The following is a 16,399-nucleotide window of genomic DNA, read 5'->3' as shown; positions in this document are numbered from 1 at the left end:
AACCCATTTAGCAGAACCAGGAGTCTGAACCTCGGGGTTCCTCCAGAAATGGCAAAAAAACGCTGCGAGTGACCACGTGGAATGTTACAATGCTCACTGCGGAGGAGAGCTTGCCACTCCTCTCTGTCCGGAGCTGGGCCGGTACAACCTGAATCTCTACAGCATTCAGGAGGTTCGGTGAACTGGTTCTGGCTCCAGTCACCATGAGGGGGTGGATTTTCCTCTGCTCGTGGTGGGAGAATGCCAAACAACAGGGAGTGGCTCTTCTGAAATTAAGACTGAAAGGAGTGTGGGAGCATGGCGGTGAGGTGTAGGAATCTGTAAGCCCCATTCCACTGTGGGCTTGCCTCCCCATTGTTGTATATATGCCGTTTTCCAAAAATGTATATTAAGAATGATTATGCCTATTTTTTTTTAAGTTTGATCTGGATGTATAGCTCGGGCATGTGGAGGGGGGTCACCCCTCACCCCTCACACCCCGCTGCCTCTTGCCTTGCCACACAAAAAGGCAGCTGGAAGGAGAAGCCATAAAATGTAATAAAAACCCAGGAGCAGGGGGGGCTAATGAGACTGGGAAATCTCCACCGGGCTTCAAAGGCCGCCATAAAACACACACAAACAGCAGGGGTCACGGATCTCCCCGGACGGCGAGAGCAGCAGGGGCTGTCAGACATTACAACTGGCGTTTTTGTTTTAATACAACGGTACAAGTTCGAAGCTTAGCTATATCGTCAAACTCAGGATATCAAAATATAACTTGAATAAGAAGCACGGATCCCTGGTGATACAGACGGGGGACAAAGGTTAATAAAACCCTCTGAATACCTGTGGTAACAACTATGGTATATCACAAATCTTGGTTAAACATAAACCAAATAATAATTTAAGTGTTAGACCATAGGGTCATTCAGAAGAGATACAAGGCGAAATAGGTCAATCTCACATGACCAAGATAATATGTATTCCATAGGATCAGAGCTTCACCAACCGCCTTTGTCTTCCAGCAGCTAACACAGCACATGTTAGCAATAAATCACATATGCAGGGAGGGTGTGAGTAATGTTTGAAGACACTACAATTGTGTAGTAGGTTCAAAGAGACTTGGACGACATAGTCGGAGGTACACTTATTTATTAACCGTTCCACTCTATACAGCCAAGGTATACAGCACTCGAAGGGGTATCGGCCCCTTCACCCGTTTAACAGGGAGATCCCACGATCTCTATCCCGGCTAGCCTACTCCCAGGTCCTCCATTCCAGAGCTAGGGGAGGCTAGCTGATCCCGCTCTGGCCAAGCTGGGATCACGGCACCCTGAGTCCCCAGACCGGCTCTTACAAGAGCATCGGCTCTGGGCTCTCGGGGCCACGCCACTGGCTTGCCCTGGTCGGTCCTTAGAAGGACAGCGATCCAGGGGAGTCCCAGGGCCTATCTAGCCGGTTTTCCTTCTTCACTGGTTTAAGCTAAACACTGAACCCCGAGCCCACCGGCTCACCGCCTTAAATAGCAACTCCCTCCTCGAGGGGTGGGGCCGTGGGGGATCACAGCGCCGTTTCAGCCCCCCAGGCTGAACGGTGCGGACGTGGATGTAAGCATCCTTCCGTGTGCGGGCATAACCACCCCTGGTGTATTTGTTCGCCCTCCCGTAACACCTCTACAATTGTATTATCACGATTGGTAATACACCCCTAGATAACGAAGCCGAGCCTAATTAGCATAATTACATACACTTGCATAACTTCATACAATTACACCTTCATTTTATTATCACAATTGGTAATACCCCTAGGCAACGAAGCGGAGCCTAATTAGCACAAATGCATAAATTTACATAAGTACATTAAATACCATAAATTGTATAATTACACATTTTTTTTCATTACATTTTTATTATTTTTCTCATTTTTCAAGACCTGATATATACAACACCATCAACCGGAGGTGAGGAATGGTGGTGGTTGCTAATGCCCCCATCGAAGGTGAATATCAGTGGTGGGATGCAGGCAAGGTCGATGAGTCAGATGCCTTCTATGACCCCTGTCATAGGAGCTAGCTAAAGTGGCCCCTCGGGATAGATTCAACGTGTTTGGTTACTTTAATGTCCGAGTAGGTCATCATGCTGGCACCTGGGCTGAAGTGATTGGAAGACATGCGCCAGGTCCGGTTGGAACCAGTCGAAACTAGTATTCTAACATTAAAAGCAACTGCATCAAAACAAATATGAAATTACAAAGACCCCATGGTACAGTGTAAGATCACAATATCACTACAGTTTAACATAAGGTCAAACACCCTCTGTGTCCCCCACCCCCAATTAGTCTGAGTGTCTCACTCTACGGGATTTGAATGTAAATTTATTATTGACATCCATGTGTATTTTCTAGGTTCTAAAGATGCTGGTCTACTGGCAAGGTCAGAGGTTTCTGGCCTTGATGTAATTCACGTCTCGAAGGAGGATCAACTCTTCCATGAACTGGAACAAATTGTACATAGGTCAGTCACAGGTTAATATTGTTGCCTGTACAATACACACAATATACAAATACACGTTCTTTAGGTTACAGTTGCAACACTGAGTTTATATGTTTGGGGGTATTTTGTCCTGAATATATGTTTAGGTTGACACAAAAGTAAACAATGTTTGACATTTGGCATTTTCACATTTCAGTTGAATCTTTTCAAGTGAACTGAAACACGCTTTATTGTCTTGGCCCTACTTCTAAAATTATATTCAGTTCGTGTGATACAGATGCATGTTGTGTAAATATGTTGAAGTGAAGATAAAAGATCAAGACTGAGCTACTCCGATTAGCACGGTTGGCTACGTATGGTGCAAAAGAAGTTCAACATAAATACATACTTCATCATGACCAAAGCCGTTGATGCCATTACCACCCCGCCAGTGCTTTCTCCCTTGCTGCACAGTCAGCACGCAGCAACCTCCAAGCTCTACCATGGCAGTTGCCCTACCATCTTGCTCTTAGGTCTTCCCCTTGGTCACCAGGCTCGTGGAGCCCACTCCCAATGTCTGACTCGGCAAGGAGCCCTCCCCCCCATCATTCAAACAGTTTTATATATTGTGTTGTGAAAAATGTTTTACATTTTTTTTTATAAAAAATAAAAAAATATATTTTCATGAATTTATGCAAAAATATGTAATTATTCAAATTGTGGCTTTACTGTCTAGGGGTATATTACCAATCGTGATAATACAAACATTTACTGATTATGTTTTAGTGTAATTATGTCTGGTCTCAGGATATAGTTCTTATAATTAAGATAATTATGCATGAACTTAGGAAGGAACCACTTTAATATCTAAAAACACTCTAATATGCGAACACACTTATGATTGGAATTGCCACCACAGTACTCCTCTAGATACTCTTAGGTTTTTCGGTAAAGTCACGTGGATAAAAAATTAATAATAAAATAATAAATAATAGAAATAAATAATAAATCACGACGTTTCGGAGGCAACACAAGTCTCCGTCATCAGGTGGGACCGTCATAGCTAGATTTACTGTCTCAAGTGAGGCAAAATTCTAAGAGTCAAGCTCTTAAATACAAGTTTAAGGGGGGAGGGATGGGGTTATCTGAATGTGGAAGCCAATGAGTGGAACGTGTTGGGGGGGGGGGTGGGCGGGGCTAAAATAGAACAATAGGTGCACATGTTGATATTTTACCCGATGTTGGTTGACAATCCAAATACAAAAAAGGAGAGGAAAGTTGTTGGTTGACAATCCAAATACAAAAAAAGAGAGGAGAGTGCTGTTAAACGCTGGGGATGTCAACAGTCGGTAAAGTAGAATAGTACCTATCAAATAAGATGGTCCAAATATGTGTAGTTAAATATTTTTTGCATGGATAATAACATCTTTCCAATGATTACTCAGTTTGTACCCATCATCACGGTTGAAGTTATGTCTGCGTTTGTATATCTGGATGGCTTCGTGTACAAACCTTTGATGGTAGCCAGAAGGTGTGCAGAGCACCTTGGTCTCGGAAAAGACAATCTCATGGGAACCCACAGCGTTGTAGCAATGATCGGCAACGGTGGAAGACTCAATTTTGCCGTGTTTCAGATCTGACTTGTGCTCGTGGACACGATCAGAGATATGACGTTTCGTTTTCCCAATGTAACAATCACCACAGCTGCAACTCAGTTTATAGACTCCAGGGTATTGCAAGTCAGGAATGACATCCTTCACAGATGGAATTAGATCACGGATTTTACCTACTTTACTGAATCGGACTTGGATCTTATGTTTGTTTAGAATTTTGGAGATCTTTTTGGTCATGCCTGCTATGTTTGGCAACGTGATAGTTTTGATCGGAGTTTCAAGTGGCTGTTTCTGTATGGTGGGAGAAACAGCTTGGCGGATGGTGCGGTCAGAGTATCCATTCATCCTGAGGGCCCGATGTACATGTGTAGTGACATAAGAGGGGAGTGGCTGCTGGGGGCTCTGGGACCCTAGGCAACCCAGACGCTTAAGCCCCTTGGCGCCAGGCGCTAGGTTCCCAGGCAACCCAGACGCTTAAGCCCCTTGGCGCCAGGCGCTAGGTTCCCAGGCAACCCAGACGCTTAAGCCCCTTGGCGCCACCAACACGGGGGGGGGGGCTGTGTGTGTTCTGTGGGATATCTGGGGGCGCACACAACCCCACCCCTCGTTGGGGACAAGGCATAAAAGGGCAGCTCCCTGGACGATCGGGGCCAGTTGTAGCTCAAGACCCAAGACCCAAGACCAGCCATCTCAGGACCCTGGGATGCTGAGAGAGCCAGTGGTGGGACTCTGGAACTCCCGGCTCTACGTCCTTGTGAGGGCGAGTTCCAGAGCATAGCCAGAGTAGTGGATCTAGGCTGTGTACCTAGGTTGTGTACCTAGGCTGTAACAGAGTATCAGGACTGTTGGAGTGTTGGATTGTAATAAAGAAGTTACGTCTACAAGTGTCTCCGGAACTCATTACATTTGGAGTCAGAAGTGGCCATGGAGACAAGAAGTAAGCCACGTACCTTCAGTCCTGACGGCGATGTCGAGGAGCAAGCAGCGATGGGAGCCGCACCGCCGGCCGACAGCGACGCCACACCGCCGGCCGACAGCGACGCCGCACCGCCGGCCGACAGCGACGCCGCACCGCCGGCCGACAGCGACGCCGCACCGCCGGCCGACAGCGACGCCGCACCGCCGGCCGACAACGACGCCGCACCGCCGGCCGACAATGATGCCGCACCGCTGGCCGACGGTGACGCCGCACCGCCGGCCGACGGCGACGCCGCACCGCCGGCCGACGGCGACGCCGCACCGCCGGCTGAGCAGCTGTCTGCTCCGCCGACCGTCCCTTCTCCAACGTCGGGAGCAGGGATGGAGGAGGCGCTGCTTCGCCTCGCAGAGCTGCTCGGCGCCACCGCCTCCTTCCTGGGCGAGATGCGGCGCTCACATGTGATGGCGGGAGGGAGAGAAGAGGCGCAGCGCTCGCCAGAGCTTCCCACCGCCGTTCCCGCCACCGGCATTCCCGCCACAAATGTGGGGGATACTTCAGGGTGTGTCGTCACTTCCGCCGGCGGAGCACTGATCGCTGGGAGCAACGTCACTTCTGGGCCCAGTGTGGTCCAACCAAACAACGCCGCATCATCAGCGCTGCGACAGGCCAGTGAGGGCGCCATTCTTACTGTAACCGGCGCCGGGGCCGGCACATCGATCGACACGCTGGTCGTCGCCTTTGCTCTGGCCAAAAGTTGGAGGTCGGGAGACCAGGCCCCTGACACTTCGTCCATTTACGCGCTCCGGGTTAATGATTTTTGTTGACATTTTCTTCGTTGTCGTCGGGGAGTCGTGATTGTTGTTGGGTAAACTGTGTGGATCTTCGCTCGTGAGTGTTGTCAATGTGTATGCGAAACTTTGCTTGTGATTGTTAACAATGTATGGTTTGTATGGAGCTTTGTTCGTGATTGTTAATGTATAGCTTGTGCTGTCATTGTTAACGATGTATAGACTGTATGGGGCATTTATCTTGAGATGGTGACATGCTGCCAGGGATTTGGAATTGTCGTGCTGGCTCTCAAATATCTTGGGGTGCAGATCCTGACCAGGATGGCCCAGTGGGTGTTGCGTGTCTAACACGAGAGTTGTGGTCCCGTCATGCTACGGCTGACGGCTTGACCTGACAGCCCGGAGATAGAGACACTTCGTGGCATGTCTAGCCTAGTGGGCTGTGCGCTCACATGGCTCGGAGTGGTGTGGTCCCATCATGCTATGGCTGACGGCTTGACCTGACAGCCCGGAGATAGAGACACTCCGTGGCATGTCTGGCCTAGTGGGCTGTGCGCTCACATGGCTCGGAGAGTGTGGTCCCGTCATGCTATGGCTGACGGTTTGACCTGACAGCCCGGAGATTGAAACACTCCGTGGCATGTCTAGCCTAGTGGGCTGTGCGCTCACATGGCTCGGAGAGTGTGGTCCCGTCATGCAATGGCTGACGGCTTGACCTGACGGCCCGGAGGTTGAGACCCTCCGTGGTGCGTCTGGAGCTGTAGGCTCGTCCTGGCGGCCCGGAGATTGAAACACTCCGAGGCGCGTTAAAACAGTGGGTTGGAGATTCGTAGTGTTCAGGTGTAGTTGTCCCATTACGTTGGGACTGTATCCCTCAGTTGTTAGGGTGCATGTTGTGCAGTGAGTGAACGATGGGTCGTCTCAGCTCGGTCGGTACAGCTATATGCTGCGATACGAGTCTTGTAGAGAGACTGGGTTAAAATTCCCCCGATATGGCCGACGCGTGCTACTGGTTGTGACGCTACGTCGGACAGGCGATGTGGTGGTAACATGGAAATTCCCCCCCCGATATGGCCGACGTGCGCGGTTTTAGGATGGATACGCCACGTCGGAAAGGCGGGGGGGTGCTAGGGGGTGACATGTAATGTCGGTGGTGGTCCTCAGTGAGGGCTGCTGGGACGCAAGCATGGGATGCCTTGGAGATGCGGTTCGCGCGCGCGTCCGCCATTTCTGGGCAGGAGCGGGCAGATTTATTTTGTTTGTGTCATGTCAATTTTATATATATTTTTAAAAATGTAGATACTGGAGCAGCCCTGAAGTGCAACTTCTTTGCCCAGTACATGGGTCGGCCCTGAAGTACGACTTCTCGACCCGGGACGTAGACAGACATCCGGATAACTGTGTGTAGAGGGGTGCTAGACATGTTGGTCTTCGCCTTTTCACCACCTGACTGATGGGAGGGTGGCAGGGTGGTGTGGATCCCTGCCATCCATGCGGTGGTTGTGTGATTTCGGTTCGATTACCGGTGTTGGTTGTGCATCCAACGCGTCGGAATCTGTATATTTGTTGTTGTTAATTCCACGTTTTCTATGCGGATCCCGAGGAGCGCTAGGTGTGCCGCGGGTCGTTTGTTCACGTGTCATTGCTTCACCTTTTTGTTGATTGACGCTTGTATATAGTGTAAAGTTGTACAGGTTGGTTAGGGTATTTATGGTTGCTTTCTTGTTCTCTTTTCTTTTCCTGTTGAGGCTCGCGTATTTTTTTTCTTCTCTCCCTTTCGTTAATTTAAACTTTCTAATTATTGACAGCCGGGACGGCTGGAGGCTACATAGAGGAGGGTAATGTAGTGACATAAGAGGGGAGGGGCTGCTGGGGGCTCTGGGACCCTAGGCAACCCAGACGCTTAAGCCCCTTGGCGCCAGGCGCTAGGTTCCCAGGCAACCCAGACGCTTAAGCCCCTTGGCGCCACCAACGAGGGGGGGGGGGGGGGGGGGGGCTGTGTGTGCTCTGTGGGATATCTGGGGGCGCACACAACCCCACCCCTCGTTGGGGACGAGGCATAAAAGGGCAGCTCCCTGGACGATCGGGGCCAGTTGTAGCTCAAGACCCAAGACCCAAGACCAGCCATCTCAGGACCCTGGGATGCTGTGAGAGCCAGTGGTGGGACTCTGGAACTCCCGGCTCTACGTCCTTGTGAGGACGAGTTCCAGAGCATAGCCAGAGTAGTGGATCTAGGCTGTGTACCTAGGTTGTGTACCTAGGCTGTAACAGAGTATCAGGACTGTTGGAGTGTTGGATTGTAATAAAGAAGTTACCTCTACAAGTGTCTCCGGAACCCATTACACATGTCTTAATTCATTGGCCAGGTGGTGTTGGTCAGAAATGCCATGAGCTCTGTGGTATAATGTTTTGATGAGAGAATTCTTTTGAGACGGGTGGTGGTGGGAATCAGGTTTCAAGTAGGAATCTGTTTGGGTGGCTTTCTTGTAGACAGAATGTACCAAGGATCCATCAGGTCTCCTCTCAAACAGAATATCTAAGAATGGTAGTTTGCCATCTTTCTCCACTTCCATGGTGAATCTGATGGATGGGTGTCTCGAATTGATGTGGTCCAGGAAGTGGTTCAATGCTGGGAGGCCATGTGGCCAAATGACGAAAGTGTCATCCACATACCTCTTCCACAGGGAAGGACGCAGGGTGGACGTCTGGATGGCGTTTGATTCAAACTTTTCCATGAACACATTGGCTATCACTGGTGACAAGGGGGAGCCCATAAGGGTACCCTCATTATGTTTGTAGAAGGTGCCATTCCAGGTAAAATAAGTGTTGGTGAGGCAATGCCTAACCAGCGCAGGTACATCCGAATTCAATCCATGTTGGACAAAGTCTTAAATTATTGTTAGGGTGTCAGGTACTGGGACTTTGGTAAACAGAGATACCACATCAAAACTGACGAGGATATCGTCAGGAGATAGTGTCATGTCCTTGACTATAGAGACCAATTGGGTTGAGTTAAGTACTGCTGAAGAGGTCTTGCCAGTGAAGGGAAGCGGAGTATCCGATAGAAAACGGGCTAGTTTGTAGGTAGGAGAGTTGATCGTGGACACGATGGGCCGTAGTGGGGTGCCTTCTTTATGGATCTTGGGAAGACCATAGAATCTGGAAGGTCTAGCAGCCGAGGGTTTTAGGGAGGGACGTTTGGTTGGTTCGATTAGGGAAGTAGAACTCGTGATGCTCTTGTTGTTTTTTGTCGTTAGGTTGTTAGTAGGATCGCTTTTAATTTTGGAGTAACTCCCATCATTGAGTAGATCCAGGATTTTGTTGTTGTATGAGCCTTTATCCATGATGACCGTAGCATTGCCCTTGTCGGCTGAGAGGATGACTATATCATCTCTCTTTTTTAGGTTCGCGAGTTCAGAGCGTTCGTTTTTGCTAATGTTGCTAGTGGGTTTCTTAGCGTTCTTAAGGATAGTGGCTATTTCAGCTCTTGCTACATCCGCATGAATGTGTCCTATGCCTCTGAGGGCTACATCAACCTGAGAAATCACATGCTCTACTGGTATATGTTTAGGGGTGACAGAGAAATTTAGTCCTTTGGCCAGTACCGTTTTCAGATTGTCAGAAATTGGGATGTTAATCTGATTAATAACGGTCTTGTTGACATCCAGTTTTGTGATGTGTGGCTCTGGTTTCTTCTTTGATAGGAGGTTGAATTTAGAGATCAGGTTAGCTTTGCATTTGGCTGACATCGAGTCAGCAGAAGCAGCAGTCATGTTATCAACGTGGTTCCAATCAGAAGGGGACATTTTTTGTGTTAACATTAAATGTGTTTGTAAGAGAGTCTTGTCTAAATTATCGAGTTCAAATCGGAGTAACCTTATTCTCTCCGAGATTAGTGATAGGCTAGCTTTAAACAGATTCTGTTTATAATTCGGTGAGGACACAGCAGCAGATGTTAGTGTGAAAGCGATGGGTATTACCTTGTTATCGCAGCATCTCTTGAGGAAGGCCAGCGCCTCGAGAAGCTGACTTCTTGTCTCGTTGTCTGTTAAAAACTCTTACAGATAGGTTAAATTCCTCCCCGTAGAGGGTATTAATTCTAGATTTGAAGCTTTCGTGACTGCAATGATTCATACTCTTAGGTTTTTCGGTAAAGTCACGTAGGCAAAAAATAAATAATAAAAGCTATAATTTTTTTTCCCCCTACGTGACTTTACCGAAAAACCTAAGAGTTTAAATCCTTGCAGTCACGAAATCTTCAAATCTAGAACTCCTGTAGATGTCCTACTCATCGATTCGTACAATTAACCCTCAATGGTTACATTGTTAAACTGAGCAATAGAACAATAGGCTAACTCCTCATAGTAGCGTTACAATACACGATATCAAAGTCCTTAAAAATGACAATATTCATATGGGACCGAGCAAAATAAACATGTGCCCAATGGCAAAAGTGGACATCAGTGAATTAATTTCTAAGATTATGCAATTAAAGAAATGTCCCGAAAAAATAGTGTACGTGCGAGTGTGTAGGTTTGTCTTACAGATGCTTATCAATTGGCTAATGGGACATTATTGAATTCGTTTCAATGTTGTGTGATTAAAATACATATCTCAAAACAATAGTATTTATGTGAGTGTGTAGATTCGTCACATAGGTTCTTATAAATGTTTAGTGTGTCATCAATGAGTTAATTGGTAATATTACCTGATAAAAGAAAACGAATGACTAAAATACTTCTAAACGACTATATTCATGCGGTTCAAGGGACAGAACAATACTTTTCACGACTAGCTAATAGTTATATTCTTTGGGTCTGCAGTCACAAAAGCTTTAAGTCAAGATTTAGCTAATATTTAACACACCACCTTGGGATTGCAACCCTTTTCGAAACAAAACTTCTTGGAACAATCTCATTCGTACCAATATGCGCGTTGTGTGTGTGTTGGAGCGCAGTCACCACGAGGTCCAATAATTATAGCGGGCAGTATGGTTTGAGTTGTCCACTTACTATTCCTGCTAACTGTCCTGTTGAGGTCCATAGGCGAACTTTATAGTGCAGTGTTCCTTGTACCGAATTTATCTCTGGTCCCCAGCCGGGGGCACTGGGTCAGCGTGTGTGTGTGTCGAACACACAACGCTCTCGGCTGCACCGTCGGTCTCTTTCTACCGCTGGAGTGGTTGCTGAGTCCACACGCTGCTCACGCTGGCGGCGGTGCCCGTGCTGGCAGGAATGATGGGTCCGGCTCCATCTGCGTTGATGTGCACGATGGTCCCGTTGCCAGATAGCGCTCGCAGCTCGTCCGCTCGGCAGCAGCGGGTCACCTCCCTTGGCACTAGACACTGTTGATCCTGAAGCTCGACCTTTGCTGGAGTGTGCTCGGGGCTTCCGAGTCAGCACGTCCGCAGATTATCTGCGCGCCCGGGTCAATTAGCAGTCGGAATGCCTGTGGCCGCGCCGCTCCTCCTTGTCTCAGCAGCTTGCTTTGCGCGAGCACCCTTGACACTCCCCGCCCTTCCCCCAGGAGGGCTCCTACTGTGAGCTGCTCGTCCGCTGCCACTCACTCACTCTCTAAAACTCATAAAATGTATTCACACACCTCTTAGCTTCTCACAACTGTTATAGCTTAGTACAATACAACTTCTCACAGTCCTTGACTCTTCAAGCGACTAATAACACAAGGATCATCAATCTTCAATCTTATCTTATATTTATTTATTTTTCTTATATATAAAAGTCTCCGCGCGCTCGCGCTTGCGGGGGATTTGGCTCTCGGACGGTGGGGTTTAAGACCGAAATAATTTGCCAGGCGGCACGCCCTAAGCCCCGCGGTGGGAATAGGCTATTCCGTTTTCCCGTCCGTAAACTTTAAAGTAGTTTAATTAACACATTTGTGCAGTTTCTATTATTCATTATTTACTTATTGCACGACATCGACCATATCAAGTGATGCCAATTGCTTGGGGGGGGGGGGGGGCGGACCCTGCCAAGTCATGCGCGTTAGCTTGAGCTCACGGGAGACATTTTCTTTTACGCGTTTTACAGTCAATACATACACACATCACGCTGCGGATATTTATTCACAGTGTCATGTCCTCTTCGCCCCCCCCCCAACACGATGCGTTCAGTTTATACTACAGACTCCGTAGATAATAATATTTTACTGCTTACATACTATTATTCTTGCACGGACGGCGGATGTTGAGGGGGGGGCGGGTAGCGGCCCAGTCCCTAGCCTGGCAACGTGCCAACTCCGTGGCTCGCCAATGTAGGCCAGGACGGGGGCTACGCATCGCACAAGGCCTCAACACGCCTATGCCAGGTACAAATGTCCTTGCTTCTTACGCTAACAACTCAAGTCCATTGTTTATTATTGTTAAACACATTAGTTGACAAACATTACAATAATGTTTGTGTGCAGATAAAAACTCAGCTTCATTGTTTACCATTATGAAACAAGTTCACAGATGTTACAATTATTATGTTTGCGTGAAGATAACAACTCAGGTTCATTGTTTACCATTATGAAACGAGTTGACATGTTACAATAATTATGTTTGTGTACACAAAACTCTTTTTGGATTTTTGGGTTGCTCAATTTCCCCTTTTTTTGCTGCGCTTTTATAACACTGCCACGGTCTACTGCCAGTCTGTGATTTCTGCTCATTTCTTAAATGCAATTATATTGTTTCCATCGCTCACGTCACGCTATTTACTCATACGTAGTACTGCGATACTGATAGCTGTGCCATTGTAGTGACATAAAAAGGGAGGGGCTGCTGGGGGCTCTGGGATCCCAGGCGAGTCCAGACGCTTAAGCCTCTGGGCGCCAGGCGCTGGGTTCCCAGGGGTCCAGACGCTTTTAAGCCTCTGGGCGCCAGATGTTGGGTTCCCGGGCGCTTAAGCCTTTCTGGGCACCGCCAACGGGGGGGGGGGGGGGGGGGGGGGCTGTGTGTGCTCTGTGGGATGTCTGGTGGCGCACACGGCCCCACCCCTCGTTGGACCAGGCATAAAAGGAGAGCTCCCTGGACGATCGGGGCCCAGTTGTAACTCAAGACCCAAGACCCACGACCAGCCATCTGAAGACCCTGGGATGCTGTGAGAGCCAGCGCTGGGACTCCCGACTCTACGACCTTGTGAGGGCGAGTTCCGGAGCGTAGCCAGAGTAGAGTATCTAGGCTGTGTAGCTAGGCTGTGTACCTAGGCTGTAACAGAGTATCAGGACTGTTGGAGAGTTGGAGTACTGTTGGAGTGTTGTATTGTAATAAAGTGTCTCCGGAACCCGTTACACCATCATCGGGGATTGCTGTGCCCGTCGATGTGTGTGTGTGAGTCCATGTGTGTGTCTTTGAGTCCATATGTGTGTGCGTGTAGAGCCATGCGTGTCTTTAACTCCATGTGGGTGTCTTTTTCGAACGGACAACGTCAAAGTGTTTTTGTGTGTGTGTTAGTCCATGTGTTGTATCGTAGACTGAGGTACTCGGAGACGGAGGTTGAGTTAGGGGCTTCCGCCAGGGTTTATTAACACTTATCACTATCCCTGGTTCCCTCTTTACCCCTTCCACTATCCCCGTTCCTCCAGTGACCCCGCTTACGTTACGGGGTCTCCCTTATATACCCTCGGAGGGGTGATGTCACGTGCACTGCCCAGCGCGTGCGACCCCACGTCCCGTGAGGTCACCGCACCTGACAGCGCACACGACGCCACCACTCTCCACTACTCCTCTACATCACCCCCCCCCGTAAAAAAAAACAGCCGACCCGGCTGCAATCAACCTTAGGGCAGCACGGCCCTTCAAGCAGAACAGTAACAACAAAAAAACAAAACAAATAGAGCCCGAAGGCCTCATCCGCCGGATAGCGCCGAACGGGCGCCAGGGGCTAGGCCCGCTGAACGGCCATCAGGGCCGTCACCGGAGCCGCACCCCCCTCGAGCGGGTATGCGCTGCTGGCCCGCTCCCTCGTGCGGTGTCCGCCACCCGTGCAGGTGGGCCGTCAGCGGGCAACAGGCCCACCGCCGTGGCCTCCGGTGCCTGGGGGGTCTCTGTCGGCCTCACTCGGGAGGGGCCTGGGGGCACACACACAGGTCGGACGTCACCTCCGTCAACGAGACCCGGCCGGTCAGGCACGCCGGATACATCATCAGCCGGCCGCTCCGGAATTGGGGGTGGATCCCCCAGGGTAGATGGAACATAACGTTTGAGCCGGGAGGGGTGCACTATCCACTGCCTGCGACCGAATCGAATCCGGACGCATTGCGGCCGGCGGACCTCCACAACCTCCACGGGTCCCTGCCAAGGGCGATGCAATTTGGCCGATGTGCCAACGGGGACCTGGGGACAATGCAGCCACGCTTTTTGACCCGCTACCCACGGGAGGCCAGCTGCCTGGTGTTTTGGCAGCCGCTCATTAGCCGCCTGCCGGCTTGCGGAATTCTCGGCAGCGGCCTGTCGCGCCTCGCGCAGCCGGTCAAGTGCGACCTTCAAAGGGGTCGGCACCGACGACCCCTTCTTGGAGGAGCCAACGTCCATCTGGACGTGCACCGGGGGCTCCGGTTCCCTACCGTACATTAAATAAAAAGGCGAAAATCCCGTGGAGGCATGAGGGGCCAACCGATACGCCGCCAAGACCCCCGGGACGAACAGGTCCCAGTCTGACTGGGACGTGTTCACCTGGTGGCACAGCATGGACGTAAGGGTGCGGTTCAAGCGCTCTACCATCCCATCTGACTGGGGGTGGTAGGGCGAGGTGCGGATTTTCTTGGTGCCAAGGAGGTCACACACCTCCTTGAGCAACCTAGACGAGAAATTCCGCCCCTGGTCAGTCAACAATTGTTCCGGCGCGCCCTTGTCAAACACGTATCCCTGGACGAAGGCCTCGGTGATAGAAGAGGCCAACTGATCGACCAAAGGCCATGCCATGGGCCAACGTGTGAGGTACTCAACGCCCACCAAGAGATATTTGTGGCCCCGTTGGGATGCAGGGAATGGCCCCAAAATGTCGAGCGCCACGAGCTCATTAACGCGAGAAACCCGGATGGACTGCAGCGGGGCCCGGTCCTGGACAACTGGGGCCTTCCTCCGCGCGCAGTCGTGGCAACCCTTCAAAATCAGTGCTACGTCACCCTCAACACCCGGCCAGTAATAGTCCCGCTTAAGGGTCAATAAGGTCTTGTGGTAGCCAAGGTGCATAAGCTTCTCGTGAATGGCTCGGGTTAATTTACCACGCAGGCTAGTGGGCACAACCACACAATAGCGTTCCAATTGGGCATCCGTAGTCCGTCATGCACGGCGATCGCCGGGGCAGCCGACGAAGCTAAGCTCCGGGCGTTATGTCCGACACGGCGCCGTAGCTTCAGCAGAGAGGAATCCTCCATCTGCAAGCCGGACCATACCTCCCGGGGAAGTCCAAGGCCGAAATCTGCGGTCGACACCGCACCTGGAGGGGTGTCCGCCTCGGCCGACGCGACCAACTGGGCCGCGGCGTCCCCTGGGGCCTTGCAACGGCTAGAGCCCAGGGCGCAAGCACACCCGCCGCCTGCCGGCAATCGGGATAAACCGTCCGCATTTCCATGCTGTGTCCCCTTCCTATGGATTACATCAAAAGGGTAATCCTGGAGCACTTCGAGCCAGCGAGACAGCTGACCCGAGGGCTGACTAATCTTCAACGAATATTGCAGGGCCGCGTGGTCGGTTCGGACCGTAAACAGCCTACCGTACAAATATGGTCTATACAACTGAACAAAATAAACTATGGCCAAAAGCTCCCTCCGGGTCACACAATATCGCTGTTCCGTCGAGGACAGAACGCGACTGCCATAGGCTACCACCCTCTCAACCCCGTCGACCACCTGGGCCAGGACAGCCCCAATTCCCGTGTCGCTGGCATCGGTATCGAGCAGGAAGGGTTTCGTAAAATCCGGGTACCCCAAGGGCGGCGCATCCGCCAAGGCCGTGCGAAGCGCCGCAAAAGCCGCCTCCTCCTCCGCGCCCCAGTGAAACCTTTGTCCTTTGGCGGAAAGGGCGTGCAGTGGCTTCGCAATTGTCGCAAAATCGCGGACAAACCGGCGATAGTACGATGCGAATCCAACGAAGCTACGCACCTCCGCGACAGATGTGGGAGTCGGCCACGTCCGGACACAAGCCGTTTTATCCGGGTCCGTGGCGACACCTGACGTGCTAACAATGTGTCCCAAATACCTCACCGATGGTTGTAGCAAGTGGCATTTCTGGGGTTTGAATTTCAAGCCAGCAGCACGCACTTTGACGAACACCGCCTCAAGGCGTTGCAAGTGCTCGCCAAACGTACGGCCAAAAACAATAACGTCATCCAAGTAGATTAGACAAGACTCCCACTGCAGCCCCGCCAAGACCATCTCCATGAGACGCTGGAAGGTGGCCGGGGCCGAATGGAGACCCATAGGAAGCCGATTGAACTCGAACAACCCCTGGGGCGTGCGGAACGCTGTTTTGGGTCTAGAGGCCTCATCCAGTGGCAATTGCCAGAAGCCGGAGAGCAAATCTAAAGTCGAAAAGAACCGCGCGCCCGAGAGGGCGTCCAAGGAATCATCCATGCGAGGCAATGGATATGCATCAGCCACCGAGATCTTGTTCAATCTACGAAAATCG

General features: G+C 50.6%; 1 protein-coding gene across 10 annotated transcripts in view; it reads left to right on the top strand.

Annotated features, from left to right (window-relative positions):
* Positions 1-16,399, top strand: part of REV3L (REV3 like, DNA directed polymerase zeta catalytic subunit) — a 164,873-nt gene that overhangs the window by 70,447 nt on the left and 78,027 nt on the right. For all 10 annotated transcript variants that reach the window (XR_009755467.1, XR_009755468.1, XR_009755471.1 and 7 more), the window contains one exon: positions 2,383-2,491. Coding sequence is in view for 5 of the 10 variants with exons in the window: in XM_061556672.1 (XP_061412656.1) it covers positions 2,383-2,491 (109 nt within the window). In the remaining 5 variants the exon portion in view is untranslated. The remainder of the gene's footprint in view (positions 1-2,382; positions 2,492-16,399) is intronic.

The sequence above is a fragment of the Lethenteron reissneri genome, chromosome 22, assembly GCF_015708825.2.
Source record: "Lethenteron reissneri isolate LAM-NWPU_2019-01 chromosome 22, ASM1570882v1, whole genome shotgun sequence".
In the NCBI taxonomy this organism is placed as follows: Eukaryota; Metazoa; Chordata; class Hyperoartia; order Petromyzontiformes; family Petromyzontidae; genus Lethenteron; species Lethenteron reissneri.
The sequence above is the reverse complement of the archived record's forward strand: the minus strand, read 5'-3'. Positions and strand labels throughout refer to the sequence as shown.